Source organism: Branchiostoma floridae, chromosome 4, assembly GCF_000003815.2.
Source record: "Branchiostoma floridae strain S238N-H82 chromosome 4, Bfl_VNyyK, whole genome shotgun sequence".
Lineage (NCBI taxonomy): Eukaryota > Metazoa > Chordata > Leptocardii > Amphioxiformes > Branchiostomatidae > Branchiostoma > Branchiostoma floridae.
The window spans coordinates 981,461-1,009,422 of record NC_049982.1 but is presented as its reverse complement, the minus strand read 5'-3'; the positions used below and the strand labels follow the sequence as shown (position 1 = coordinate 1,009,422).

At 43.2% G+C, this 27,962-nt stretch overlaps 3 protein-coding genes across 3 annotated transcripts in view; 1 reads left to right on the top strand and 2 right to left on the bottom strand.

Annotated features, from left to right (window-relative positions):
• Window positions 1-6: 6 nt before the first annotated feature.
• On the top strand, window positions 7-2,661 carry LOC118414674 (fibropellin-1-like). Its single transcript, XM_035818872.1, has 5 exons — window positions 7-243; window positions 681-827; window positions 1,439-1,552; window positions 2,024-2,101; window positions 2,505-2,661. Exons 1-5 carry the CDS (start codon window positions 225-227, stop codon window positions 2,612-2,614), a joined length of 468 nt encoding a protein of 155 aa, XP_035674765.1. The 5' UTR covers window positions 7-224; the 3' UTR covers window positions 2,615-2,661.
• Window positions 2,662-2,827: 166 nt separating this feature from the next.
• On the bottom strand, window positions 2,828-16,562 carry LOC118414685 (phosphoethanolamine N-methyltransferase 1-like). Its single transcript, XM_035818885.1, has 8 exons — window positions 16,515-16,562; window positions 8,358-8,409; window positions 7,436-7,473; window positions 6,189-6,301; window positions 5,444-5,640; window positions 4,825-4,933; window positions 4,238-4,382; window positions 2,828-3,546 (listed from the first exon to the last, which is right to left on the bottom strand). Exons 2-8 carry the CDS (start codon window positions 8,395-8,397, stop codon window positions 3,349-3,351), a joined length of 840 nt encoding a protein of 279 aa, XP_035674778.1. The 5' UTR covers window positions 8,398-8,409; window positions 16,515-16,562; the 3' UTR covers window positions 2,828-3,348.
• Window positions 16,563-18,637: 2,075 nt separating this feature from the next.
• Window positions 18,638-27,962, bottom strand: part of LOC118414654 (phosphoethanolamine N-methyltransferase 1-like) — an 11,811-nt gene continuing 2,486 nt past the window's right edge. The window contains exons 2-8 of the mRNA XM_035818844.1: window positions 25,360-25,411; window positions 24,874-24,911; window positions 24,080-24,192; window positions 23,586-23,782; window positions 22,685-22,793; window positions 20,311-20,455; window positions 18,638-19,169 (exon numbers count right to left, since the gene is read on the bottom strand). Coding sequence (XP_035674737.1) covers window positions 18,972-19,169; window positions 20,311-20,455; window positions 22,685-22,793; window positions 23,586-23,782; window positions 24,080-24,192; window positions 24,874-24,911; window positions 25,360-25,399 — 840 coding nt within the window. The 5' untranslated portion in view covers window positions 25,400-25,411 and the 3' untranslated portion in view covers window positions 18,638-18,971. The remainder of the gene's footprint in view (window positions 19,170-20,310; window positions 20,456-22,684; window positions 22,794-23,585; window positions 23,783-24,079; window positions 24,193-24,873; window positions 24,912-25,359; window positions 25,412-27,962) is intronic.

Sequence of the window (27,962 nt, the reverse complement as noted above, 5' to 3'; positions counted from 1 at the left end):
GTCAACTTTGGGCGCCAGGCTGCATAACGAGTAGTGCCGATGAAATCAGCAACGCTATTCTCCTGATCCTGTCCGCCCACCTGTGCACAACGAACACCGCTCAACTATGTCCCGCCCTTCACGACACTTTCGTTTACCGTCCCAACTGGAGCACTGACCACAGCGCAAATGGAGTTGATGTTGTAACTCGTAACCCAGAAGTTCGGGGGGCAGGACTAAGCGACATGTTTGCCCTGTGCGCAAGTAAGCATGAAAACATTTATATCTACATAACCTCGACCAGGGTCATCGTTTCTAACTTTCATACTTCTCTCATGATTTCTTTTCTCTTTTTCATAATCTTAACTTACGTATACCAAGACGTCTTTCCTTTCCATCGTTTTGGTTGATAACTGCCCCTAGTGAGTAGTATTATCTTTGATTTCAATGCTTCTGGTTAATGCACATTCACTGAATCTCAGGGAGATTAAGGAATAATTTTCTCAATTGTTTTGGATGCAAATACTACGTTCTTGATTGATCCATGCGACACACCCGAAATGGTTATGATAATGATGATGATGTTGATGAAGATGATAAAAATGACGATGTTGGTGATGAGGTGGATGTGGATTATTGTGACGATGTTAATCTAGACGCATTTCATGCACATACCACGATACTGTGTTTGCTTTCTGTAGAACCCAGCAGCTGTAGTAGCTCTCCCTGTGTCCACGGGACCTGTGAGGATCACGAGACGTACTACTCCTGCCACGACAACTGTGATCACCAGCCGTACTACGTCTGTCGGTGTGAGCCCGGCTGGTTCGGAGACAGGTGCCATATATGTGAGTAGAAAATAGTGCGGGGATTAGCGACGTCCAGCACCGTCTGGTACAGGAAGGATTTTATGGGACTGGTCTAAATAACGATGTCCGGAGGGTTACTAAAAATCCTGCTTCAGTTTTAAAGGGAAACCAACAGAAAATGTAACCAGATTATAAAACATATATGATTGAAAAAAATGTGAGCTTAAGTCCAGTAGTAAACAGATTATGTACCCATACTTCATTCTTATCTGTAGACATGGGCCACACAACTGTTCATGCAGTCACTAAAGCAGGTGACTGGTTCACTGGTAGTGGTCGGCGTGTTCAACTTAACCACCATACGTATACCCTTCCCCTGAAACGCTGAATCATAAGTTGAGAAAGCAGCATGTACCATTCTAAAGTCTTTGATGTGATTCGCCCAGGGATCGAACTCACAACCTACCGAATGCATGGTGAAAGAACTTAGCCTTATAAGAGTGTCAAAATAGGTGGTCAATCCTATACTAGGCAAATCAAACGTTTTTCACATTCGAGTCTCACAGACAGAGTATAATTACATAAAATGTGTATTCTTCCAATTTTTAGAACTTTGAATCTAACAGATTATTTTGCATTTCCACTTTCAGACATTGACGAGTGCCAGAGCTCTCCCTGCCCTCAGAACGCCACCTGCGTGGATCACGTGAACGGCTACACCTGTCAGTGCCCACCTGGATTCACGGGGAACAGCTGTGAAACAGGTAACTCCTCATTTCGTTTGAAATACATGTACTGTAGGACAGTACTTACTTTTTGTATGACATGTTAAATGATTGGTATCTGTCTAATCATCTTGAAATTCTGCCAACGGTCAGTCGCCCATACATTTCGTTAACTAGTTAGGCAAAAGCAGTATACCGTCCGTCCGTTCCAGGCTAACAACGGTCCACACTGGATCTGTTGTTTTGAACAGTACCAAAATAAAAAAAAAGTTGCAAAGATGTCATCCATCTTGAACGTTCATATAACATGGTTCATTGTAAAGCAAAGTTGAGCTGTTATTTTCAACACAAAAGATGGACTGAAATTTTGCACTATACAAACTACAAATATCAAATGTCAAATTGATTTGCCATCATTTGTCAACCAAAAATTTGGGCAAGTTCAACTTTGCTTCTGACAGAATACTTAGTTTTTCGGCCTAAGAATCTGTTGAATTTTGTTCTTTTAAGATATAAACTGGTGCGACCCAAACCCCTGTCCTTCCGGCTGGGTGTGTGCGGACATGCCGGACGCCTTCCTGTGCCAAAGTACGTAACACTCTTTTAAAAGTTTAGATTCATTGAAATTGCAGACAACGAAATACATAACAAACCCAGGCAGCTCGTCGGTGCAAGATAAGTTCCCAAGTTTTAGATATCTCAATGTCATACAAAAATTTACATTCCTTTAAATTTGCAATTAGATAAATCATGTATCTTAAAGACCATCGGCCTGAACTGCGCATGTGCCAGGTCAAAAGTGGCTACCACTAATATGCCGACATCTTTTGTCTAGACCATTCTTAATGCAAGTACTGACGTGTTTCATTTATGTCTAATGGCCATTCAACTTCGGTATGTATATTACCCACAATGTATCTCATTGAGCGTGCGCAGTTTAAATCGCGAAGCAGCTTATGAGCAATTTTGTTCTGTTTTACTTTTGATGCAGTGCCTGCTGGGAGGGCATTCTCTGGCGACCTCTGCACTGCGGCGTCTTGCGGTCCCGGCTGGAACTGCAAGGAGGACGTCTCGTCTGGGTACACCTGCTTCCGTGGCTAACGAAAGTTTTACAGAAAGGCTTCTACGTTCGTTTACGTGGACCCAAAGTTTCATCGCGTAACGTTTCGCCAAAACATGCTTTCAAAGCTTAGCTTTGCACACAAATAAAACATATCAATAATTGAGAAAAAATAAACTAGCAAAGCTTCACCTACTAATATACATGTATGCATGGACCAATGGCAAAATAAACAGAAATCTTCGTTTCAAACATTTGATGTCTATCCCAAATATAGTGCCCGTTTTATTAGTACATAAGTCTCCAAGCAGATGTTGGGAGGGAGGGTCGTAATGATATGTAGCTGCCATATTATATCATACAATGAGACAAGATAATCAAAGAAAATAAAATGAAGTCTTCACATATTTGACTCCTGTTTTAAAATCTTATATCACTTCTTCCTAAGCACAAGAGCCTGTTCACCACCAAAAATAGTTATATCATCAACCCACCCATTGGTCTTTTCATCCATAATTTCTGGGGTGATGGTGAATAAAAACACAAACACCCGCTACATAGTAGTGCTACGCTTCGAAAACATAACCCTCTTGGTGGGGGTAGTTAGCATCAAAGCTAGACGAGTAGAACCTTATTCAAATTTGTCTTCACACCCATTATGTATGGGGTTATACCAAAAAACGAAAACACCCGCTACAAAGTACGCTAAGAAAACATAACCATATTGGTGGAGGTAGTTTTTATTATCATCAAAGAACCATCTTCAAATTGATCTTCAGACTTTACGCGCGACGAAGCGCCCCCCTCCCACCAGCCCGAACTCGTTGCACAGCTTCTTGGCGGTGACGATGAACTTGAGCCAGCCGTCCACCATGTCCTCCCCGTACAGCCGCACGTACTTGTCGCGCTGCTGGTCCCAGTTCTCCCAGCGCCCGTGCGTGTACTCGCTGTACGTGTCGGAAATGTCGTGGACCTGCAGAAGCAAGATTTTAGTCAATAAATGCCAAAATCTACTCATCTATGTCTTGAAGCATCCGGACCAAGTTGTAGAGACTCAAAAGACGGAAATCGTTCATCTGATTGTGAAACTTTCATCGACCTTTAAATTGACTGAATCTTATCAAAATGGCTTGTCTGTCGATCTATTTGTCTGTCTGCCAGTCTGTCTCTGTCTACGATGCCGAAAATAACCTTTTACATACATGCTCAGACTAGACCGATGGTCCGAAATAGCAGTATTGGCGAAGGGGCGAAGTCTGTCATCTTCTGACAGAACATAGAGACGGTGAACCGCATTACAGAAACTCACGCAGACACCCAGAGAACGAGAAAAAGTGGAGTGAGAGAAAGACACTTCAGTCCTTTGGAATTACATACATACACAGATACTTTTAGAGACATGTATGTACATACAGAGAATAAGATCTAGATATGGGGGAGAGAGATTGAGAGGGGGAAAGAGGGAGCGCGAGAGAGCTAGAATACGGTAGCAAGCTTAACAGAAAGAGACGAAAACAATACATCAGCCCCTCGGAATGAAGTATAACGAGAAAAGCGTTACCGTGACTTCAGACCCGGCGTCCTCCAGAACGGAGGTGGAGGGAGCGGGTACAAAAGCAAGAGAAAGATGAGAGGGGAGTTTTATAATGTGGGAAAAGCCTGACCGTGACTTGAAACCCAGCGTCCTCCAGAAGCTGCCTGTAGTCCCCGTGAGTCGGCATGGTGTTGACGCACAGCAGGAAGAAGTCCAGCGCCGCCTGCTCGTCAGAGTTCTCAACATCCTTCAGGCGGCAGAACTCCTCAAAACAGCTGTAAAGTAGAGAAAGACGGTAAAGATATTTAGTCCCATAACCCTCGGACAGGACATAGGAATGGGAAAGAAACCCATATCATATGATCCATAGGAGGTCACACTGCATCCATCTTAGCTCATTAAAATGCACTTACATGGGGCGTTTGGGGTGAGAAAGAGGCCCTTATAGAGACACTTTACACGATTTTCTTTGAAGTTAAAACTTCAGACAGTCTGAAATGAGTACCTAGCTTCGGGTAGGGCCGTCCCTCTGATAGAACGTTACATGGAGGTCCCGTGTTTGAAGTAAGCCAAACCCCGGACACGTTTGAGTGGATCAAAACGTACAGTATTGTCTCCGTCCATTTTGACATCTTGACACGGTGATAGTCACCTGTTATGTCAATCCTTCAGCGAATGTGGTAAATCTCAGTGGATAGATACATAAAAAGCACTTACATGGTTCCTCCGGGTTTCAGGGAGTCGTACAACTGACGGAACAGCCGGGGCTTGTCCTCCACATAGTAAATGGCCTGGATGCTCATCACGTGATCAAACTCCTGGTCACCTGCAAGGTCATTCAAGGTCAATAGTCTTCAGGCGTCATTTTATTTCAAACGAAGTTTGAAGCGAGACATGTCGCCTATACTGGCGCCTTTTAATGCGATATGAGGAAAACCCCAGACATATATATCAACATCAAACAAATAAAAGGTAGCCTAACCAAAGAAACTTTTGGATAACAAATACATAGGATACACTCAAATACCTTATATCGAAAAAAAATCACTTGTTCAGATTCGTTTTCTGTTTTTTGTCATTTGTAAGATATCTTAATTCGAATATTTTAGAAGCCTGGATCATATCATTTATTTTCCGGAGGTCCCGTTTATTTAGTTCAATGATGCTAGAAGTCGCCTAACAGGTACTGTTCTATAATCTCATTCACTGATAAGTATTTGTTTCAAACAGCTTTTGCTGTCTATGTCAGGCGGCTGTACTTACAATCGGTGAAAGTCACAAATAAGTGAAAAACATACAAAAGAGACGACCAGGAAAAACACAACCTGACCCGTACCCAGTTCTGTAGTGATGATGTCACCGCACACGTGCTTCACGCTTCCCGTCATGCCACAGCGTGACGTCAGGTCTTGCCCCACGCGGTGGTTGTCGGGAAGCAGTTCAGAGGCGGTCACGTGACACTTGGATTTGTGCGCAAGGTACCGAGAGGGACCCCCAATACCGGCCCCCACATCCAGGACCCGCGCGCCCTCCCTGTTTGATAAAAAAATAAGAACACTTTTAGTTTTAAAGGGCATTTGCAGATAGATGTGCAAAAGCTGGGTATAACAGGTCGTTCAGTGTAATATAACCAGCTGCTGCCGCGCCGCGTGCCAACTTGAAGGTTGGTGCTATCGGCCGGTCAAAATCGTAAGATCTCGTGACTGTCGCTGACTCTTGTGTGGGTTTCCATGGCACTGTTACACTGTAGCAATACGCCCGGTTTTTGTAACTTTCATGTACATGTGTTACTAGAACTACCTAGAATGTCCTGAATGTGTGACTGGGGCTTAAGGAGGAGTTATCTATAGCAAAATCGTAGGATATGTCCTGAATTAGTGAAAAGGCTTAATCAGAGAGCGTGGAAAGGTTCTGAATGAAGAGTGGTCGGGAGCAGAAGTGAGATGGTCCTGGATGTGTGCGGGTGGTTTGGGAGCGAAATCATAGGAAGGTCTTGGATGTGTGGTTTTAACTAGTACTAAGATTATTAGCTCCGTATGTATTTATCGTGTATGTTAGCTAATAAACTGAATTTTCAGTACCTGATGTCCAGTAGCTTCATGGCGGCGTCGACAGGCTCGGTGCCGAAGTAGTGCCACTGGTCCAACGTGATCAGGTCAGTCACCTTCAGGGGGTCGTTGTCATGGTAACCGAGCTGGGACAGAACGACATCACTCAGTAAGAACATTTTTCATTGGTCGTTTCCGCTCACGTGATCACGATGTAAGTATTGTCCGCCATGTTGCAGGTTAAACCTGGAGTTGTAGTACTGTGTATCACTTACAGTAGAAGGCAGTTAACTGCATAACGGATAACTGCACACTTCTGTTAATTGGACGGAATCCCAAAGTCCCATGGTGGTGAGGTCCAGTTAACTAACTATGCTTTGTTGTCGCAGTTACTAGTCGGATAATTGCACGAAATGTACTGGCAAATTGGGTGTGCAATTAAGCGGCTTCTACTGTACACGCTTGTCACGAGGAATCCACGATCTCATACGTCATTTGAAATTTTTTTTCCGAATTTCCTGTTCTACTCATCATAACTGTGAATTGCTGGCTCATTCTGCCTGTGGGTTTTCCCGCTTCACTAGTCCTGCCTGACTTTGAAACGGGTGGAGACAGCCTGCCCACCCAACAAGACTCTAGTTATACCTGTTTCTGTCTCACAGCCAATCAGCATGGACCCACACACGCCAAGACAAATTAACCGAAACAATACTTCTGTTTGCACGAAGGTAATTGTGGCTGTGGTATCCCGCAGGTGCTCATGCTTAGTGGTGCGTACCTAAACTCATATTCAGGTTCAGGTCAGGATTCAGGTCCAGCAGTTCAGATTCATGTCCGGACTTTAAGTCCGGACCTGAACCCATCATTGCGTATTATGTGCACTAGAAATTTTTCTTTTTTGAGGACGAGGGGGGGGGGTGGTGCATATAAAATTGCATGTTAGCATGAATTGAAATGCAATGTAAAAAATACATGCAAATCATATACAGCCAGTGTAAACATGAATTTTTTTGGGTCTTTTGCCAGGGCAAATTTCACTGTCTATGGAAGGTTTTAGATGGTTTAGAACAAAAAAAAGAAATATAAGTGACAGATAGCTTTTTGCAAGTCCGGACTTGGCTCCGGACAGTTAGGTTTATTTGGACTTGGACCTAAACATTTGGGGTCCAATTCCAAGTCCGGGCTTTAGGTACGCACCACTACTCATGCTAATGTACAGGTGAATCGAAGATTATCAGAAACCTGAAAAACTGGTTAAGACAGATACTAAATGTACATACCTCTTCAAGGTCTTTGTATATCTTCTCTACATGGCGGTCTGTAAACGCGAGATGAAAGAAATATTCTCATGGTTGAATACAAGAGTGGAATTTTCATTTTGGCCGACACGTACATGTAGGAAAAAAATACAAAGGCTTTCTGTTACGATTCTAAACAACTATCTGAGTATATCACTGAATTGTTGCCAGCTAGTTCAACCCCCCCGAGGGATAACAGGCAATTGTCTGATCATTCCATACAACAAAAAATATCCCTCACACCGCAAGTCTTCCATATGTCAGATACAAAACTTCCTTAAGATCTGGGCGGTCGATTTTTGTATGATATGCTAATCAACAACGTCTTTTTATAATGAAAAAAAATTGTAACGACTGCGGCAAACACTCGCTGGGCCCGACTATGTGTGCACAAATTAACTACATGCGCCCTCTTTTCAAGCTCTTTTGGTAGATCCTGTAATACATCTAGAGTCGATTTGACAGGCTAACATGTTTATTTAATTATTTCTTTATTGACAATGATACAACTCATTACACGGATCTGCCTATGCAGCTTTTGGCTGGTAGCGGCAGATCCACAGAGATACAGACGAACATACATCATCGGTCGACGTGATCGCACGTGTTCGCACATGTTTACACACGACAGGGTTATACCGCCCCTTACGGGGTGACATACCCTTTCATATGCGCCAGGTCTCCCGTCAGGGTGAATGTTGTAAATCACCGTGAGTCGAAGCTAGGTACTCATTTTCACCTGAGTATAGTGAGGAAAGCCGTGTAAAGTGCCTTTCCCATGGGCACAAGATCGGTGACACGTCAGGCGGATTCGAACCCGCAACCTCTCGGTCACGGGGCGAACACGGTCCCACTGCGCTACGCGGTCCCACATGTTAGTTTTTTTAAAGAAACTTGTACTCACATCTGATTCGCTGCCTCAGCTTGTGGTCTTCTTTAGACATGTTGACTGTCACCTGTAGTTGCAATTTGGTACTTATGTCATTTTAAAATACAGAACAGAACATTTGTACCAGTACACTTTACACATTAAGAGAGTCAGGCAGTCATAGTGGGCACTGTGGTTGCCTTCAAACAACCGAGAATAAAATTAAAACATTGTAACGTAAACAAAGACAACTATACATATGATAAGAGGAAGAACAATAACAGGCTAGATCGAAACACACTACGTTATACTTACTGCCTTTCCACAGTAGTTGTGGCTTACGCTTTGCGTGTTTTGTTGTCTTTCCAGTTATATTTACATTTTGAATGACGTTTCAATTACGAAGCCAAGGGTTACACTAATCCAATTTAGGTCGCAGCGAGAGCGCAGTGAGACCCTGTCTAGTAGAATGGGGAAACTAACGAAGTTATACATCCTGAGGATTCGACCTTATTATGAAACACAGTCTATGGGAAACAAGACCTAAACCATTCAAAAACGAGCTCATTCCAAAGACTGTAGAATACACAGCCTTGCCCCCTTAGCCCCTACAACCATAAACTACAAGGCTGTGCCGGAAAGGACTTACACAATGTACTGAGTTTCTGGTCAGGCCGATCTGGGGTCTTCCTCTGTTGAATGGAGATCAGGTAATGCAAGAATGGTAGGGGCGGGTATACCACCTGTGAACGCCCTACAATTATGTAGATTTGTAATTAGGGTTGACACAAATTGATACAAAACAGTTGTCTACTTGGACCTAATCATTTCATCACATTTACTGAATTCAGCAAAGTATCTTTACTCGGTGAAATGTGCGTTGATGATCTGGAGAGTGATCCCGGCAAAAGACGGATCACTTGCGCCAGCAGGTGTTTTAGTGTCGGAATGCTGATTGTAGTGGAAGGGGGGGGGGGGCTGTAGGAACCCCCGTTTACATATATCTATAACCATGACTGGCAAAATTCGACCTTACGTCTTTGTATAAATAGAAAATAACGAAGAACAAGTTACATATTTGTGAAACTCGGGACATTGTCAAAGGATCTTGCGTTATTGGACAACATCCCCTTAACTTTAAGGTGCCCATCGCCCATCACCCAAATCAACATGTACAGAACGGTTGCATGGTTGTCGAACCAGTCTCCAGTCCAACCCGTTTGGGCTTTGTGTTCCCTTTGTTACATTCATCCGCTCTTCAGAACAAAACATCAAGCGCCAACGCCCAAGGCTCAGGTAGTTGAATAGACCTGTAAAATGTAACTTACCTTAATCACCAAGACAATGCGCACTCCTAGGCAGACTACACTCCTTTGCCAGCTTTTGATACTACCTCATGCTACCCTAGGATCTGCTTGGAGATTAACTGACCTCGCGTTGCGCATTGATGCGCCATTTTGGTAATTATCTCCAATAAAAATGGAGACCTTGTTTTCTTGCGCCCCCTCCCTTTCTCTCTCTTATTCTCGATCTCTTTCTCTCCCTCGCTCGGTGTCTGTGCGTGTCTCTGTGTGTGTATGCGCGCGTTCGTTTGCATGTCTATGTGTTTTTGGATATTTGTGGTCAAAATAAATTCTGGATAATGATATAGATTATGCGAGCGGGTATTGCGTTGGTGAGGCAGCACTGCGTGCGGACGTTTTTGCGTGCTATTGTTTAGTTTGGCCTCGGGACAGACCAATCCCGTATCCCCGCCCAACCTGGGGTCAGGTCGTCTCCAAGCAGATCCTACGGTAGCATAAGATAGTATCAAAAAGCTGGCATGGCAGAGGAGTGAAGCCGGCCTAGGGGTGTGTATGTTCTTCACAGAGATAAGAACGCTTTTGCGGCGACAGGAATTCTACGTAATCTGTCAGAGGTAAAGGCCCCGAAAAAGAAAACAATGAATGAATAAAAAAAAGACCTTTATTGTACATATATATATACCCAACGGGTTAAGTACAGGTCACAACAATATGATAGTTGAGAAATACATGGCATATTTACAATGTCAACTAACACAAGGATCATATTCTACTAGTATACTAAGTGAACTCGACTTCTTCTCGCTTCTTTGTGATACTGAAAATGTAGGAACAGATTTTGCAACCAGAGGTTTGTCTAAATTCTTGCTTCCACCATTGTTTTTTTTCTATTTGCATAACAGCGTCCAGAAGAGTTTTGTTTTCTTTTTCGGCGACTTGACCTTTGAGATATTACCTAGAATTCCTGTCGCTGCACATGCGTCCTGGTCTCCGCGAGGAGGCATACTGGCTTGTATTGGAATTTAAGGTCAGTGACATTTTCACAGCACCTTGTTTATCCAGCTACGCGAGCCTTGGGCGTTGGCGGTTGATTTTTTTTCTTTTAAAGAGTGGATTAAGGTAACAAAGGGAACACCAAAACGGGTTGCACTGGAGACTGGTTCGGAGTAGAATACAAAAGTAGAATACAGTAGAAGCCGCTTAATTGCACGGCCTATTTGCCAGTGAATTTCGCGCAATTATCCGGCTGGTGCAATAATACGAAGTTATCTAGCTGGACCGCATCGGTTTGGGATTTTGGAATTCCGTGCAGTTAACAGAAGTGTGCGTTCATCCGTTGTGCAATTAACTGGCTTCTACTGTACATATATGTATGTAAACAGGTCCCTGCAGCCCAGAGCCCCCCCCCCCCTCCTTCTGCTACTATAACGTAACGGCAGTATTGCAAAATAAAAACATAAGACATGGACATAGCACTACCCCCCCCCCCCCAACAACAAAACTTTTAGCTCCTGTAACTAAAACAACAGGAGCAAATTGACTCATTTGCATTAACTGTGTCTTAGCCTTGATATCCTTTGAAATCCAAATTGTCTTCAGCTTGACTTTGGCTTACCTTTGTTTTCTTTGGAATCCAAATTGTCTTCAGTCTGAATTGTCTTACAACCTTTCCTATTGGACATCTGAAATTGTCTTCATTCATAGTTAGAGTATAAAAGACCTGTTTCTTGCAGATCACTTCAGTGTCACTGACGAAGGAAAGTGGATTCTTTCCGAAACGTCTGGCCGTTTCAAAACCATATCCAGTTGCTTGAGTAACTATTTTTGGCGTAAAACATAAGAATACATTCAAATATTTAACGAACCATTGTCATTCTCTCCATTTGGTTGAAATTGCTGATCATGATGCGTGACCAGATAGGCCCACTGCCTAAGCTTTTGTATACAGAGGCCGCAGCCACATGTTAAATTGCCTGGAACACATTCTAGCATGCTCGTATCTGATTAAAACGACGTAGTATGGTGGGTCTAAGGTCAGATGCGAAATGACAGTATTTACCTCCATGAAAAATGGAGGTTCAGTTTTTGGTGTGTCTGTGTGTGTGTGTCTGTCTGTGTGTGTCTGTGTGTGTGTGTGTGTGTGTGTCTGTCTGTCTGTCTGTCTGTCTGTGTTTCCGCATATTTGTGGTAAGCATAACTTTACAACCCCTGGATGGATTGTAATGATATTTGGATATGTGGGTAAGTGTTGGGAAGACGAAGGTCAAGGTCAATTTTCAATTTTGGGCCCCCTGTCATTAACATAATCAAAATATTTCATGGAGGTATGAGGTCTCCGAACTCTTGTTTTGCCTTGTGATAGACGAGGACAATGCACCCTCACACCTCAGGGGTTGACATCGCGGCAAAGCCTAACGATATCACCCCTGACAATTCAGCCAGGGTTTTTGGGTATTTGGGGCGTGGCTTCTAACCAACTGGCTTTTTGTTGTCGAAAGCTCGGAAAGGCGCCATATAAGGCGACTCATTAATATTCAAGAGCAAGATAACAGTACCGGCGTAACGTTCTTTCAGCGTCCAGACGTCTTTATCAGGTACCAAATTTAACATTGTCGGTTCTGTGGGTATAGGGTAACCACGGCATCACCGTATACATGTACCGACCTAGCATACGAAAAAAAAAACATTACCATCACGCAAAGATAAACAGATCTTTGTACACGCCGCTCCGTACGCTGTTTGTTCGAAACTTGCAATCCGGTCGCTGATTGGCCCGCGACAAATCAGGCAAGCTCATTAATATTCATAAGCAGGGCGCCCCAAATACCCAAATACCCTGGCTGAATTGTCAGGGGTGATATCGTTAGGCTTTGCCGCGATGTCAACCCTGAGTGTGAGGGTGGGACAATGTGGCACTGCACTCAAGTTAGTTACTTATTTCAAATGTACCACGAGTACAGACAGAAGGTAAAGGTAGTATCTACCTCCCCGACCGGACTGAGATACCCCATTTTACACCTGGGTGGAGTAATTCAAAGGTCGTGTAAAGTACCTTTCCCAAGGACACAACGTCGGTGGCACGGCGAGTATCGAACCCGGCATCTCTAAATTCCGAGCCCACACGACAGTATTGTTGTTGTAATGTTAGACATATGACAACGACTTCTACTACTATTGCTGCACTACAGTTATGTAGTGCAACTACTACACACGACAGTATTGTTGTTCTATGTTAGATAATATTATAACGACTTCTACTACTACTGCTGCACTACAATTATGTAGTGTAACTACTACAATGTGCCACCGTTTACAGGCCTTGCAGAAACGTGGCTGGCCAATAATAACAGCTCTTTCCAACCCCACCCTCCTCATTTTGCCCACCAAATTTAAAGCATAACCTTTGCCATAATAGTATCTTATCACCAGAACAATATAAATGGCACATAGTACAACTTTTTGTTCCTTCGGATACTTGATTAGACGACCTAAATACGTATACCTAAGGTGCATTAGATATACGTTTTTGTTGGGGCGAATTCAAGAATGGCCTGCGTCACAAGCTAACGTTGTCATCAGTGCAGTTTTAGTTTTGCGGTACCCTGGAAGCCATCCGGGATCGGGCAGCTAGGACCTACCCTTTATCCCGAAAGGGAAAGGGTAGCGATAACTCCTTCGGGCTTAAACTCCCCCGGAGTGCTAATGTGAGATTGTCGGGCTGACTGCCTTGGCTCCCGGAACAAAACTTGCTAACAAACCTCGCTAGCTACCCGGTCCTGTCTGGCTCCCAGGGAAGTTTTGCGGCAGAAGCACGAAGCTATCATTGAATAGATCGTTTTCACAGAACGTTCGAAAATCGTTCGATCACGCGTGGGCGCCATGTTGGATGATAACCTGGATGACTAGAACACAGAACGGCGCTGTCAAAGTTACTTGCGGGTTCAAGTGTGCTGTTTTGTCTCCATTCTGTGAATCATTAAGTGATGTAGCCAAGGTTGCAATAATCAGGACAAAGTTGCAATAATACGTCTTGATCTATATACTTTTAAAAATGGCAATTTTTTATCGATCTAATGCTGGTGCCGATCGCGAGGATTTACTTTTGCGGTAGCGGGAAATGGAGTGTTCGCGGTGGTTTAGAGTTCGCGGTGAAGCGGCCTCGCAAAAACCGCGATCATTCACTGTACCTGGCCCGCTACCCTGGGTGATATTTTTTACTGACAGGCGGCGTGCAGAGGACTAGCTACCAATCCCCACCGCATGCGCGCACGAGCTGGCCCTCACTGTCCACTTGCCTAACAAGGGGCAAGATTTAGCGCTTCCCCGACCCTAACTCCGTGAGGCAAGCGGATAGTGGGGGCCAGCGGGATAGTGGTATTAAATAAGTTCGTGCGCGCGTCTTTTTTCCGTATTTTGGCTTTGTCAACATGTCTATTAGAAAGGTCTGTTAACAAAATTACAATTCAGTTGATCAACTAACGTTAAACATACGAATCAGGGCTGCTAGCGCTGACGTTATTGCGACAGACTGTAACGTTGCACTTAATACTGAAAATTCAAACTCTGAGAATGCTTAGCACATGTTTAGTCAGATGCCAAATTGCGTTTAGTGCCCGTCGCGGCATGGAGGTGACAGAACTCGACCAGACTTGTAGAAACTTCCCTCGCCACAAGTGCAAAGCTCGCTGGAAGACACGCCACACTTTGTCGATTCAATACTAAAATCGTGCGAGATACGGAAGGGGCTGTCAAAGTTTTGTGAAAGGGTGCCGTCACACGTGCGTATTTCTGTTATACATGTAGACCTTACGAAAGTCTCTGTACCTTTGTCGTGTCTCAATAAAGAATCTTTATCAAAGTTCATATGAGGTCCCTATAGAATATTTGTCTCTATCAGGCTTCACATATCTCACTGGGAAAAAGCAGGAATTAAACAAATATAGACACTCAGATAACATGCTAGAGAAGTTAGATGGCCGAGGGAGTATGTTTGCGACCTAGCTAACTCCTCTGGCATGTTATCTGTATATATTTGTCCAATTTTATTTTCCCAGCGACCTGTGGAGCACGGTGGGGGCTAAGAATTTCATACGAACCTCATACGGACATGAATGTATACGCATGCATGTGTGACCGCATCCTTCAGGTGCAGTCACACGAGCGTATATATCAAGTCCATATGAGGTCCGTATTGACATTTTTCTTCATATGATCATGTACCAGTCGTATGCACAATACACACCTCACCTCATACATTTAGGTAAGCGTACTGGGCCGTGCTGAGCGTAAAACTGACACAACGATTGAGATGCGCGTGAGGGGTGTATTGACATGTTTTGTCTTGCCTTAGGTAAAGTTTGCGACTGAAGAAATTTTTGTTTTGTTCTACCAGCTACACAATCGTGGGTAAAAAAAAGTTTGAATTTCGTTCCTCGTGAACAAGCCAAACAATTTTTAATCCTCGCTTGATTATCGACAGAACATTGGGGGCAGTACTGGTGAAAATATCATTCACAGCTCAGGACGCGATGTCCCGTGTTTTATGAAGAAGAAATAGAACAAGCTTGCTGACATTTTCGTGTAACATGGTATACGTCCATGACATACCCTGTACCAGAAACCAACTTTCTCCCAAAAAATAAAAGAAAGCATGCACAAACTCCGCGGCAGGGCTATTGTTGGTGGGCTGGTAGGAGAGTGGTTTAATCAAGTTATTGAAAAGCAGACGGACTGTAGGTAATATTGTTGAATAGAAACGGCGAGTAGGCCGTGTCCTGTGTTTATGGAACTCGCAGTTAGCACGACAAACATCCAGTCTGTTTCTGAATAAAAAAAAAGGCTTCTTTCCACGTACGAGTCCACCACGTGCACACACAGCCATCAGGAGATCGAGCCGCTTATCATCCAACATGGCCGTTCGAACGTTCGAACGCGACTGTGACGTCATTGTGAAAACGATCTATTGACCTACTACAATTGGCCTGTAGGAGAAGCGTAGAAACCACGGGGTGCAGACTCGGCCCAACATGGCTGGCCCGTAGGTGCGCAGCTGGGGTTGCGACAGGTGAACCGGTTTTTCTGTACTAACGGCGGTACATGTCCCCTGAACGCAACGCGCTTACGATATAACTGAGGTGGCTTCACACGTGCATATATATATATATATATATATATATATATATATATATATATATATGCATTATATCTATCTATATCTATCTATCTCTCTCTCTCTCTCTCTCTCTATATATATATATATATACAAACACATACATATATAGAGATAGACCGATAGATAGATAGATATAAATTTAGATAGATATAATGCATATATATATTTATATATGTGTACTACAACAATTTATATATATATTATTATTACTACAATATATATATAATCGAGACAATGTTACTTGGTGAGAAAGATCAGTAGGTACTGAAATCATGTGTAGCAGTGGCCACCTGTCTATAGCGACCACATTTCTCCAGTCCCTTGAGTCAGTCCTGATATAGACAGGTTTGACTGTACTCCAATGTGGGCCTTCTCAGAAGCTTGGCTGTCCGTTCCTGACAGGTCTAACGTTGACAACCCCACCAACCTCGCTTTACCAACCCAATTTAAAGCATAGCCTTTGCCCCAAGAATATCATATCACTAGAAAAATATATCAAAAATATAAATGCCACATTGTACAACTTTTTTTCCCTTTGGATACTTGATTAGCCGACCTAGATACCTCAGGTGCATGCATACACATAACCATATCTACATGCAGTACCTCCAGTATTTTGTTGGGGCGAATTCAAGGATGAACTGTGTCATAAGACAACGTTGTCACCAGTTTTAGTTTTCGGTTGGAGTACGATGACGTATTATTGAACTTACCTACTATAATTGTAGAGAAAGAGTAGAAACCACGGGGTGGAGACTCGGCCCAACACGGCTATCCCGGTGGTATGCTCGCTAATGAGGTGGCGTGAGGACGTGAAGTGAACCGGTTTTTCTGCCTCGGTGCCACCGAAGGACATACCCTGAATGCAACGCGCTTGCGATATAATTGAGGTTGGTTCACACGTGCGTATACATATTCAATTGCGTATGAGGTCCGTATGGAAGTCTTAGCCATTACCAGGCTCCACGGGTCGCTGGAAAAATAGTTACTGTAAAAATTGGACAAACATAGAGAATTATCATGTCAACCGAGTTAGCTGGAAGGCAAACCATAGTCCTCGGCCAGCTAACTCGTTTGGCATGTTATGTTATATGGTATGTTATACGCAATAGTCACGTGAGTTAGGTGTGACATGTCGTTCAGTGTAATATAACCAGCTGCTGCCGCGGCGCGTGCCTGCTAAGCTGGTGTGTTAGACGCTGGAGGAGGGCGATTATACCGGCTATATAGATACAGATACAGATGTGTCTATATTTTACCATCCTGAGGTAATTGGATACGCGCCAATAAGAACGCAAGTAGCCAAGTTCGTACCTCAGGGCGGTAAAGCTTGTTCACCTTTATCCGTGGGGGAGTCTATATTTGTCCAATTTCCACCATTTTTCCAACGACCTACGGAGCCCGGTAGAGGCTAAGACTTGCATAAGGGCCTCGTGCGGACTTGATTTATACACGCATGTGTGAACACAACTTTAACCCTATTCAGACGGAGGGGGGAGGGTTTTGAGGCCTGCAAAAATTTTTATGTTGCATAACGCCAAAATGGCTTACCCTATAGCCACCAAATTTGATAAGTTTTGCTAAACTTAACTTGGCAACAATGTCGAGAAATTTTACAAATTTGCCATTTTTTCGTGTTGCCGTTTGTTGACAGGCATTTTTGACGAAAATCGCTAATTTCGGTTCTAACAATTATTTCTAATTATAATATTTTTCACGTTTATTTGCTATACTGCTGCTACCTTCTTGAATGAATAAAATCTCATGTTATCTAGAATATCTTTCATTATTAAATATGCATAAACCATGCTACTTTTATGACGTCATCGGCCAAAATCCAAGATGGCGGGCCATATGAACTAACTTATTATCCTTTAGAATTTGTAACTACCTGACATTTTTTCATCCAAAGTCTATTCCCATTGCCTTTTGCGATTATGTGTCGCAAAAAAACATATCTTTGAAAATTCAAGTTGGTGGATATAAGATGGCGGAGCCCAACCGGTATCTTAGATACGCATGGCGTCATTTCATGACGTCATTTTATGACGTCATTTTGACGTCATTGACGTTGCTATTGACAACAAGTCAAATATCATCGTTCTGCTTCTGTTTTGATGCAGTGTCTGTTGAAAGGGTGCTCACTGGCAACCTCTGCACAGCGACGTCTTTCGGTGCCGACTGGAACTGCAATGAGAACGGTTCCTCTGGCTACACCTGCTTCGGTGTCTACAGAACGTTTTGCAATTAAGCTTCGTCGTCTGTTTACGCGAACCCGAAACCGAATTCCTCGCGTAATGGTTCGACAAAACATACTTTTAAAGCTTAGCTTTGCACACAAATAGAAAAAAAATGTAATCAATATAATCTTGAAAAATAAACTGTCAAAGCTTCACCTATTGATATACATGTATGGACCAATGACATTAGATAAACAGAAATACTCGCTTCAAAAATTTGATTTCCATCTCAGATGTAGTGCCCGTTTTATTTGTACATAAATCTCCAAACAGATGTTGGGAGGGAGGGTTGTAATGGTGAGTAGTCCCCACATTAAACAATGAGGCAAGATAATGTAAGAAAATAATGCATTTAGATTAAGGCCGATTGTGTCTTTAGATGTATATACTGTAAATGCATTTAAGTTCGCGGGGATTTTATTTCGCGGTAGCGGGAAAAGGGACTTTTCGCGGTGGATTTAAGTTCGCGGCAACACCATAGACTGCAGTCTACTACCATTAAAGAAAAATGTTCGCGGTGGTTTTAATTTCGCGGTAAAGTGGTCACCGCGAAAACTGCGAACATTAATCCATCGCGAACATTTCTGCATTTACAGTATGTCTCGTCTTCACATGTTTTAACCCTGTCTTAATATCTTATGTCACTTCTTCCTGAGCAGAAGAGCCTATCTACCACCAAAAATGGTTACATTATCAATCAGCCCATAATTTCTGGAATTATGCTGCCAAGTCACAAACTACATTGCACCGCTACATAGAACACTACAAAAAACCTTCTTAGTGAAGGTAATAATCATCAAAGCTAGACGAGTAGACTGAACCATCTTTAAAAATGGTTTAACAACCAACATGACGCCACTCATGGACCCTAGCAAATTCAAGACAGGTTTTGCTATGCGATAATCGCAAACCTGTATAATTACTCAGTATGTCTTCAGACTTTACGCGCGAGGAAGCGCCCCCCTCCCACCAGCCCGAACTCGTTGCACAGCTTCTTGGTGGTGACGATGAGCTTGAGCCAGCCGTCCACCATGTCCTCCCCGTACAGCCGCACGTACTTGTCGCGCTGCTGGTCCCAGTTCTCCCAGCGCCCGTGCGTGTACTCGCTGTACGCGTCCGAATTGTCGTGAACCTGCAGGGGCCATAGCTTTATGTCAGTGAATCTTCAAATTATTGTTGCAAATGCTGCCCAACATAGTCAACCTATAGTTACCTCATTTCATTCGTTTTTATCTTTAGTGTATCTAGTCACGGTCTGGTGACATTGATCCCTTTACTGTTGTTTTGTTTGGCTATTATTTTGTAATAGCTGTTTATTTGTTACAATATCTTAATGTAATAAGTTTTTATTTGCTTATTTCTTATAGTTTATAGCTTGTTTGAACTGTACGCTGGAGGAGTGGGCCTTGTAAAGGGTACAGACCTCTAATGGCTGCCAGGCACCTGTTGCATGCATAAGATGTAGGAAAAAGGATGTCAAAAGTCACCTACCTAAGGTTTAGTTGGTGAAAATCTCACATTGGCAGGCAAGTCTGACTTCTAAAGAGTGCATATGGCGATTTTGAAAACATTCGGTTCGGCGCAATGCGCCCCCACAAACAGAATAAGAAACGCTAGTGACCTTTGACCTCCCTGATAACACCCAAACTATACATACTCTAGACTGTCTAAAACACTCCAAACATGGTAGAAAGCCTATTTTTCTCACGAAATAAAATAGCCAGATCCCCTACCTATAATTTCCGACCCCAAAATGCCAACATTTCCCAACAAAAAGGCTTCTTACACTTTTGCAAGCCATCTTCATTGGCATCAAAATGCTAATTCTGTGCATGTCTGTAATGGTGACCTTTCACCTAAAGGATGTATAATCCTGCTGCCCGCACCTCTCAGGTCTCATTCTGTGAATCTTAATAAACAAATCCGCTCATTTATCTAGACGAAAAGTCATCGTCACAAGAAGAAAAAAATTAAATCGTACCATCACACTGTCGACATTAACCCCTGGCGCCGGAAGGGAGGGGCGTGAGAGAGCGAAAGAAATAGGAAAAGAAGGAGAGAGAAAGATGCGAAAAACAATACATCAGCCCCTTGTAATAAAGTATGACGAGAGAAACCCCACCGTGACTTGAGAGCCGGCATCCTCCAGAAGCTGTCTGTAGTCCTGATGAGTCGGCAGGGTGTTGGGGAGAGAGCGAGTACAAAAGCAAGGGTACAGATGTGTGTGTGTGGGGGGGGGGGGGGTAGTTTTAGTAATGTGGGAAAAACCTGACCGTGACTTGAAAGCCGGCGTCCTCCAGAAGCTGCTTGTAGTCTTGCTGAGTCGGCATGGTGTTGACGCACAGCAGGAAGAAGTCCAGCGCCGCCTGCTCGTCAGAGTTCTCAACATCCTTCAGGCGGTAAAACTCCTCAAAAAATCTGTAAAGGAGAATATGGCGCTAAGCAGAGCAAGAGTTCGGAGGCCTCATATCTCCTTGAAATAGTCTGATTATGTAAATGATTTCCACATTTACATAATCTATGCTTGGTTATGTACACATTTAGATAATTTACACTGGTCACAATGTTGATCGTGCAATAATTTACCATTTACAACAATCATAGCACTTTACATTAATTATGCAAATTAGGGACGTATTTCGATAATTGATATCTGTTAATGTTCCACCAGTCACAATTTACATATATGACAGGTATTTGAGTCCCACAATGGCAAACACTACAAATATAGATTTCGATAATTAATTATGCAAATTAAGTGCCAGTTTGCATAATTTGCACTTGATTATGTACATCTCTGTCAAAGCTACCTACATACCAAATATCATCTAAATTTGTCGTTCCCTTGTCCAGTTATCCTCCTTAGAAGATTTTGAGATAAACGCCTCTGCAGTTCCAGAGCAACCTGCCAGGGGACCCAAACATATACCACGTATTCCCTACGTCACAAGCTAGCTGCCAACAAAAAATCAAGACCATAGCACATCCAGGTCAATAGATACAAAAAACGGAATATCTGCTGCAGTACCAAGGTCACATACCAGGGAACCAAAAATTGACATTGACCTTCGTCTTCCCAACACCTACCTATATACCAAATATCATGGCAATCCATCAAGAGGTTCTTGAGTTATGATGACAAGAAATATCCGGAAACACACACACACACACACACAAACACACACACAAAAAACTATATCTCAAATTTTTCATGGAGATAAAAAAAAACCTTTTAAGATGTGCACATGGTAGAAGTGTGTTGTTATCCACTTTCTCTAGGGCACGGTATTGGAAGGCGGATTCCAACCCTCTCCTTACAACACCCTTCAGGGGATCCGCCAGTCAATCCGCCATGCAAATTGAATATAGTTCAGGGCCTAAAACTTCAAGATTTTTTTCCTGGTCAAATGGGTAGAAATCCTGGCAGTTTTGAGGTGGGTGTGACAGGGGAGGGTTTCTACTTTGTGATTAGGGCCAAAAAGCTGAGTTTGTGTGGTTTTTAGGGGGTATAAAGTTGGGACTTTTTTGTCCTAGCACATGGCCTCCTCACTGGGTTGTGGTGCGGTTTTGAGGTCATGGGTCAATCTTTCAGTTTCCCTGAAGTTTTCACCGTTAGATTCATGCCGAAATGTGGTTTGTCGGATAGCTGAGATGTCGGGCTTTCATATGAGGGTATGTTTGTGTGCCAGTAACGTCAGAAAGTTGAGTTAATAACAGTTGCTTTCTCCTCTTTTTTGTATAGGGAACCATTGTTTAGAGGCTGCAAATTGAATCACCTGCGGATACCCTTCACCTCCCCAAACAAAGTCATGTACACATTTTTGCACCGGGGTGGAGTGGGAACTTTCCAAAGACTACAGATGCAGAATGCAGTGACTGATGATGATGATGATGATATGGAGAGAGGAAGGTCGTGTTAGAAGCCTTCGTAATCATAAGGGCACAATATCAGTAGAATAGCATGTCGACAGGATTCGAACTAAGGCCTATGAGATCTGGACCAGACACCTGAATGGTGTTTGGTCCATGACCCTGAGGTCCCGGGTTCAAATCCACTATCGTTGTCACCGATCTCGTGAACAGCACTGAACAGGACTTTCCTAACTTGGCTGAGATGAAAATCAGTATCTAGCTTCGGTAAGGACCGTCCCTCCGACATAGGGTCGGGAAACAGACCTACATGATCCATGGTGGAAGTTACACTGCATTCCCCTCGGCTCATTAAAGAAGCTACCTGTGTGTGAAAGTGCGTGCAAACAATGCACGTCAAACATGGTGGAAGACGAAACACATTTAATGTCAAACTGCTCTTTCCACGATCACGAAAGAAAAGAGCTGTTTGAAGATGCCACCAAATTCCATCCAAACTTCTTAACATTCACCGACAAAAAGAAAACAATTCTCCTTCTAACTTCGCAAAACCCACACCTAATAGAAAAGGTGGGATGTTTCGTCTTCCACTGGCTTCGAAAAAGGAGTCGAACCCAATAACGCAGAATCTATAGTTAGCTTTTTACTAGTTTTAGACTAGAGTAGACACATTTGATATTGTTTTTGCATTGTTTGTACCTCTCATTTTACCTGCAATTAGCCCACAGGCAAGAATTTGCAATAAACTTTAAATTGAAAAAGCAGCACAGCACTTACATGGTTCCTCCGGGCTTCAAGGAGTCGTAGAGCTGACGGAACAGCCGGGGCTTGTCCTCCACATAGAGGATCACCTGGAAGCTCATCACGTGATCAAACTCCTGCTTACCTGCAAGGTCATTCAAGGTCAGTAGTCCGTAAGCGTTATCTTACTTCATACGAGTTATAAATTATGTGAAGAAATACCTAAGACCAAATAATGAATTTACACGTTGAGAGTCAAGTTCTGTATTTAGGTCCTTTAAAGATCTATTCAGAGATACAAGTTAAGATATTTCAAAAAGCCTCGATGTACCGTTTGTGTGGAGGTCCTAATTAAGGTACCCTGTGGAATAATGCTATTAGAAATGGCCTAACAGTTGCTTTTGCTCTTTTTTTGCATAATCTCCTTTAATTAGCATTTGTTTCAAACAGCTTTTGATCTCTCGATATCAGGGGACTGTACTGGCTCATGACGAATCAGTTAAAAAGATATAACGAAGAGGGTTACTAGCTGAGCTGAGCTGTTCAGTAGAATAATTTTTATAGAAGAAGTTTCTTTCTCCTTTTTCTTTCGCAAAAACTATTTCTCTACGTCGATGAAGACTCTTATTGCATATCAATCCATAGTTAGGATATAAACCTGCTCTTCAACCCGATCTTGCTCAGTGTTACTGACGAAAGGTAGAGGGTTCTACCTGAAACGTCTGACCGTTTCCAAAATCATATCCAGTTGCTTGAGTATTTGCTATTTGGCGTATCTTATCACCTGGATGTCTTTGTCAACGCACCCTTCTCTAACTAGCATTTGTTTCAAAGCCCATGCTATGATAAATTCAAATCTATGAAAGTTTAAACTCGTCATAACTTGGTGTCAAAGATACAGAAGAGACGCCCATGAAAAACACAACCTGACGCGTACCCAGTTCTGTAGTGATGATGTCACCGCACACGTGCTTCACGCTTCCCGTCATGCCACAGCGTGACGTCAGGTCTTGCCCCACGCGGTGGTTGTCGGGAAGCAGTTCAGCGGCGGTCACGTGACACTTGGTTTTGTGCGCGAGGTACCGAGAGGCACCCCCAATGCCGGCCCCCACATCCAGGACCCGCGCGCCTTCCCTGATTGATAGAAAAAAGATATTCCTTTTTTAACCACAATGAAAATGAAAATCCACAGATCCCTTTTCTACTTCCTATAGCAGAATTTCCGGTTTTAACTCGTACGAGTTCCCGCCCGTGATGATGATGATGATGAATTTCCCACCGGAAGTGCTACAGTACCACGGAAAGCCAATCAAAACATGATGATTATTGTGATCAAGCAAACCGGGGAGCTAGAAACGGTGGCCTCTTCCTCTTGACCCATTATTAAAGGTGCGGGTGGTTTTAGCCGATGTGTGCAAGTGGTAAAATTACCTGACATCCAGTAGCTTGATAGCGGCATCGACAGGCTCGAGGCCGAAGTAGTGCCACTGGTCCAGCGTGATCAGGTCAGTCACCTTCAGGGGGTCGTTGTCATGGTAACCGAGCTGGGACAGAACGACAGGACTCAGTAAGAATAGTTCATTGGTTGTTTGCGCTCACGTGATTACGATGTCAGCATTTCCAACATGTTGGATGCAAACCTGGACACACTCACCATCTCATACCCCATTCGGAAGTTTTGCTGATTTTTCGTATCTCTATTCATTTATAACCACGGATCTTTCATCGGATGAAAGTTCCTTGTTATAACTGTGAATTTGTCCATGAGTTTTCCCGCTTCAGTCCTGCGGGACTTTGTACCAGGGTGGGGATAGCCTGCCCATGTCTCTATTTACAACAGCCTGGGTACCACCCGGGTTGTAGTTCGCTCCTATGTTGAAAATCTCTTCCTGGTCCAACAGTTCGTCTTTGTACGTATCGCAGAGAAGCTACTTTACAAGGAGTATAGTAAACTACCGGAGAGAACTACTACCGGGATGGTACCCAGGCTACAGTTACCGTCACACCTGTTTCCGTCTCACATTCTGTCAGCTTGGACCCACCCTAGTGTTACACACAGAGACAAATAAACCGAAACACTGCCTCCGTTTGCACGAAGGTAAATTGGCTGTGGTATCCCGCACGTACTCATGCTAACGTACAGGTGAATCGAAGATTACCAGAAATTTAAGATAATTCTAACCCAAACCTGTAATGCTGGTAAAGACGATACCGAATGTACAAACCTCTTCAAGGTCCTTGTAGATCTTCTCTACATGGCGGTCTGTAAACGCGAGGTAAAAAGAAAAAATTCTCATAATTGAGTACAATAGTGGAATCTTTATTTTGGCGGAGGAAAACACGTACATGTCGGGGGGAAAAAAGGTACAAAAGATTTCAGTTACGTTATCTGTATAGCCATTATTCATGCATTCTTGCTAGTTAGATCCAACCCTTCAGGAGAGAACAGACATTTGTCTGATCATTCCATAGAATAAAAATATCCCTCTCACCGAATGTCTTCAATATGACAAACAAAATCTTCCTAAAGACCCAGACGATCGTTTTTGTTTTGTTTTTTATTTAAAGAAACAATCTGAATTTCCCAAGCTGTTTCCGCAAATACACATGCATGTGCCCTCTGTTGAAGCCAATTTGGTATGGCCCTGTTAATACATCTAGAAACGATTTCACTGGCTAACATGATTTTTAAAAAAGAAACTTGTACTCACATCTGATTCGCTGCCTCAATTTGTGGTCTTCTTGCGACATGGTGTCTTTCACCTGTAGTTGTATTTGAATTTGTGCTATTTTACAATACAGAACGGTACATAATTTGTACTATTACATTACACAAGAGAGCAGAGCAGTCGTAGTGGGCAGCGGCTTCCTTTAAACAACCGAAAACGAAATGAGCACATAATCAAGTACTTAAGCAAAGAGAACTATACAAAGCAGTAATAACACTAATTCATCCGGAGGATTCCACATCAGGCCATGTTGATTTGATTATATGGATGACATACTCTGAGGATCCAAAAACTGATGCGAGCGTGCGAATAAAAAGTTGCATTTATTATGAAATCTAAGTGGTCAGGAAGGTTTTTTTATGCACGCGTGGATGTCATCCATAGAATCAACTCAACATGGCCTTAGTCATTTTAGTGTTCCCTTTGTTACATTCGTCCGCTCTTCAAAAGAAAACATACATCAACCGCCAACGCCCAAGGCTATCGTAGCTGAATATACAAGGCGCTGAGAAAATGTCACTGATCTTAATCTACAAGCCAATGCACATTCCTAGGCCGACTACACTCCTTCGCCTGATGGTCATACTATCTTATGCTACCGTAGGATTTGTTTGGAGATTATATGATATGACCTCACGTTGCGCATTGATGTGTCATTTTGGTAATTATCTGCAAGAAATGTGGAGGCCCTGTTTTCTTGCGTCGCCCCTGTCTGTCAGTATCTGAGCGTGTGTGTGTGTGTGTGTGTGTGTGTGTGTGTGTCTGTGTGTGTGTGTGTGTATCTGTGTGCGTGTGTGTGTGTGTTATGTGTGTGCGTGTGTTTATGTGTATGTGTGTGCGTGTGTGTGTGTGTGCGTGTGTGTATGTGTATGTCACTGTGTTTGTATGGGTGCGTTTTTCTGCGTGGCTGTGTACTTTTCCGGATATTATATATGTTTCGTCTACACAGCATCTGGATGATTGCAATAATATTGCAATGGTGGTATTCTGTTGGGTCTCGCTATGACAGCAGTGCCCGTCAGTTGCATCAGTAGCAGCTTCGACCAGAGCCGCCCAAAAGAAAGACCTTGAAAGGTCGTCCTATATATACATCCCCGAAAAACTTACGTTCATCGCACTTGAACGCACTTACACCATGCGAGTAAGGAAACCGTACGTAAGTAGCACGTGTAAGTAGGGCCTGCATACGTTAACAGAGACCGTAATCGCACAGAGACCGTACGTTGTAAGCACGTGCAACTCACCTACCACTTCCGTAACGAACGATGAACGCAACCGCTCGCAGCCAGGCGTGGCGTGCAGACCACGTACTTACACCTTGCGCAACCGTGCGAGTGACGTGCGTTGACGTACTTCCTCCCTGCTCTTGCCAGTCGTTCACCACGTTTTCAGGAATACGTGTCGGACGTGGCCTCCACAAAAAAACGTACGGACAAATTGCACGTACGGCGGGTTGTGCCCCAGGCTTTAACGATCTGTCCAGCTTGTGGGTTTGACATAAATGCGGGGACCAAAGAAAAATGCAGAAGAGCCACACTGGTCTGTCTATAGCTAGGTGTCCCTTCTTGGTAATCATTATGGAGATGTCGGTATTGTTTCCCTCAAAAGTTTTCCTCAGGCGATACGGGCATTTTGTGCGCTCATGAGAAGGCATTTCTTAATTGTGACACCAAAATATTGCATCGGTGTTTGCAAAAAATTTAATGCCGATAAATGTAATATATGTATTTGCAAAATGATTTTCCTCACAAATCTTAAGCTTAATTAATATCACAGTTGATTTATCGTGCAGGTTTTAGGTCGTATAACCACACACTTCATACCATTTATGCATGTTGTATAACTATTCATTAAGTCCAGTCAACGTCCACATTGAAGTTTCTCCGTTTTATTCACCTCAGATAGATACAGGAAAGCAACATGATAATTGCTCTTTAAACATTTTTACACCATTCTGACCATCTTTATTTGACGACGTCAATGAAAGATGTTGATGAAATGTTTTGTCAACGTTTCTGCACCAACAGTATATATTCTTTCATTCTGCAGGACATTTTGTCAGCTTTCTTACATGAAAACGTTCTCTATATTTTGCTTTAGAATCAGCATTCTTTCCAATGCTTCATGCCATTTCAGGCTTCTTGAAAATGATAGATATACATGTACCCATTTTTCAGTCACACCCCCTACTGTGTCTCCATTTACGATAGCCAAAAATGACAGCTTTTTTCGACCCAAGGGTTATATCATAGGCAGGAGTTACAAACGTTACCTGTAACAGTGCACCTTATTTTCTTCGTAATAAAAGTTTCCCCTCGGTCGGCACTGGCAGTGCTTCCCGTCCGCCCTAGTCTACTGCCACATGCTTAGTTACCTCGTCATAATCAGACAATTCACGATCAGCTGCCAGAAAGATCGAACGTCGAAACAAAAGGCCGACGCTTGCCTAGCCCTGGGTCTGGGCAGGTAGAACGCCCAATAGCCGGGATAGAGAAATAGTTAAGGTGGTATCTCACTGCACTTGGGGCACGCTTGCGACACTACTGGGTTCGAGATCGCAGATGTATCATTCACGAAATCTAGAG

Excerpts from the sequence above, each read along its gene's own strand:
- LOC118414674 (XM_035818872.1), top strand. Across the intron at positions 828-1,438 it reads CGGAGACAGGTGCCATATAT|ACATTGACGAGTGCCAGAGC; the intron begins GTGAGTAGAAAA and ends TTCCACTTTCAG. Across the intron at positions 1,553-2,023 it reads GGGGAACAGCTGTGAAACAG|ATATAAACTGGTGCGACCCA; the intron begins GTAACTCCTCAT and ends TGTTCTTTTAAG.
- LOC118414685 (XM_035818885.1), bottom strand. The coding sequence starts at position 8,397 with ATGTCTAAAGAAGACCACAAGCTGAGGCAGCGAATCAGAT. Across the intron at positions 7,474-8,357 it reads GCTGAGGCAGCGAATCAGAT|ACCGCCATGTAGAGAAGATA; the intron begins GTGAGTACAAGT and ends TCGCGTTTACAG. Across the intron at positions 6,302-7,435 it reads TATACAAAGACCTTGAAGAG|CTCGGTTACCATGACAACGA; the intron begins GTATGTACATTT and ends GTTCTGTCCCAG.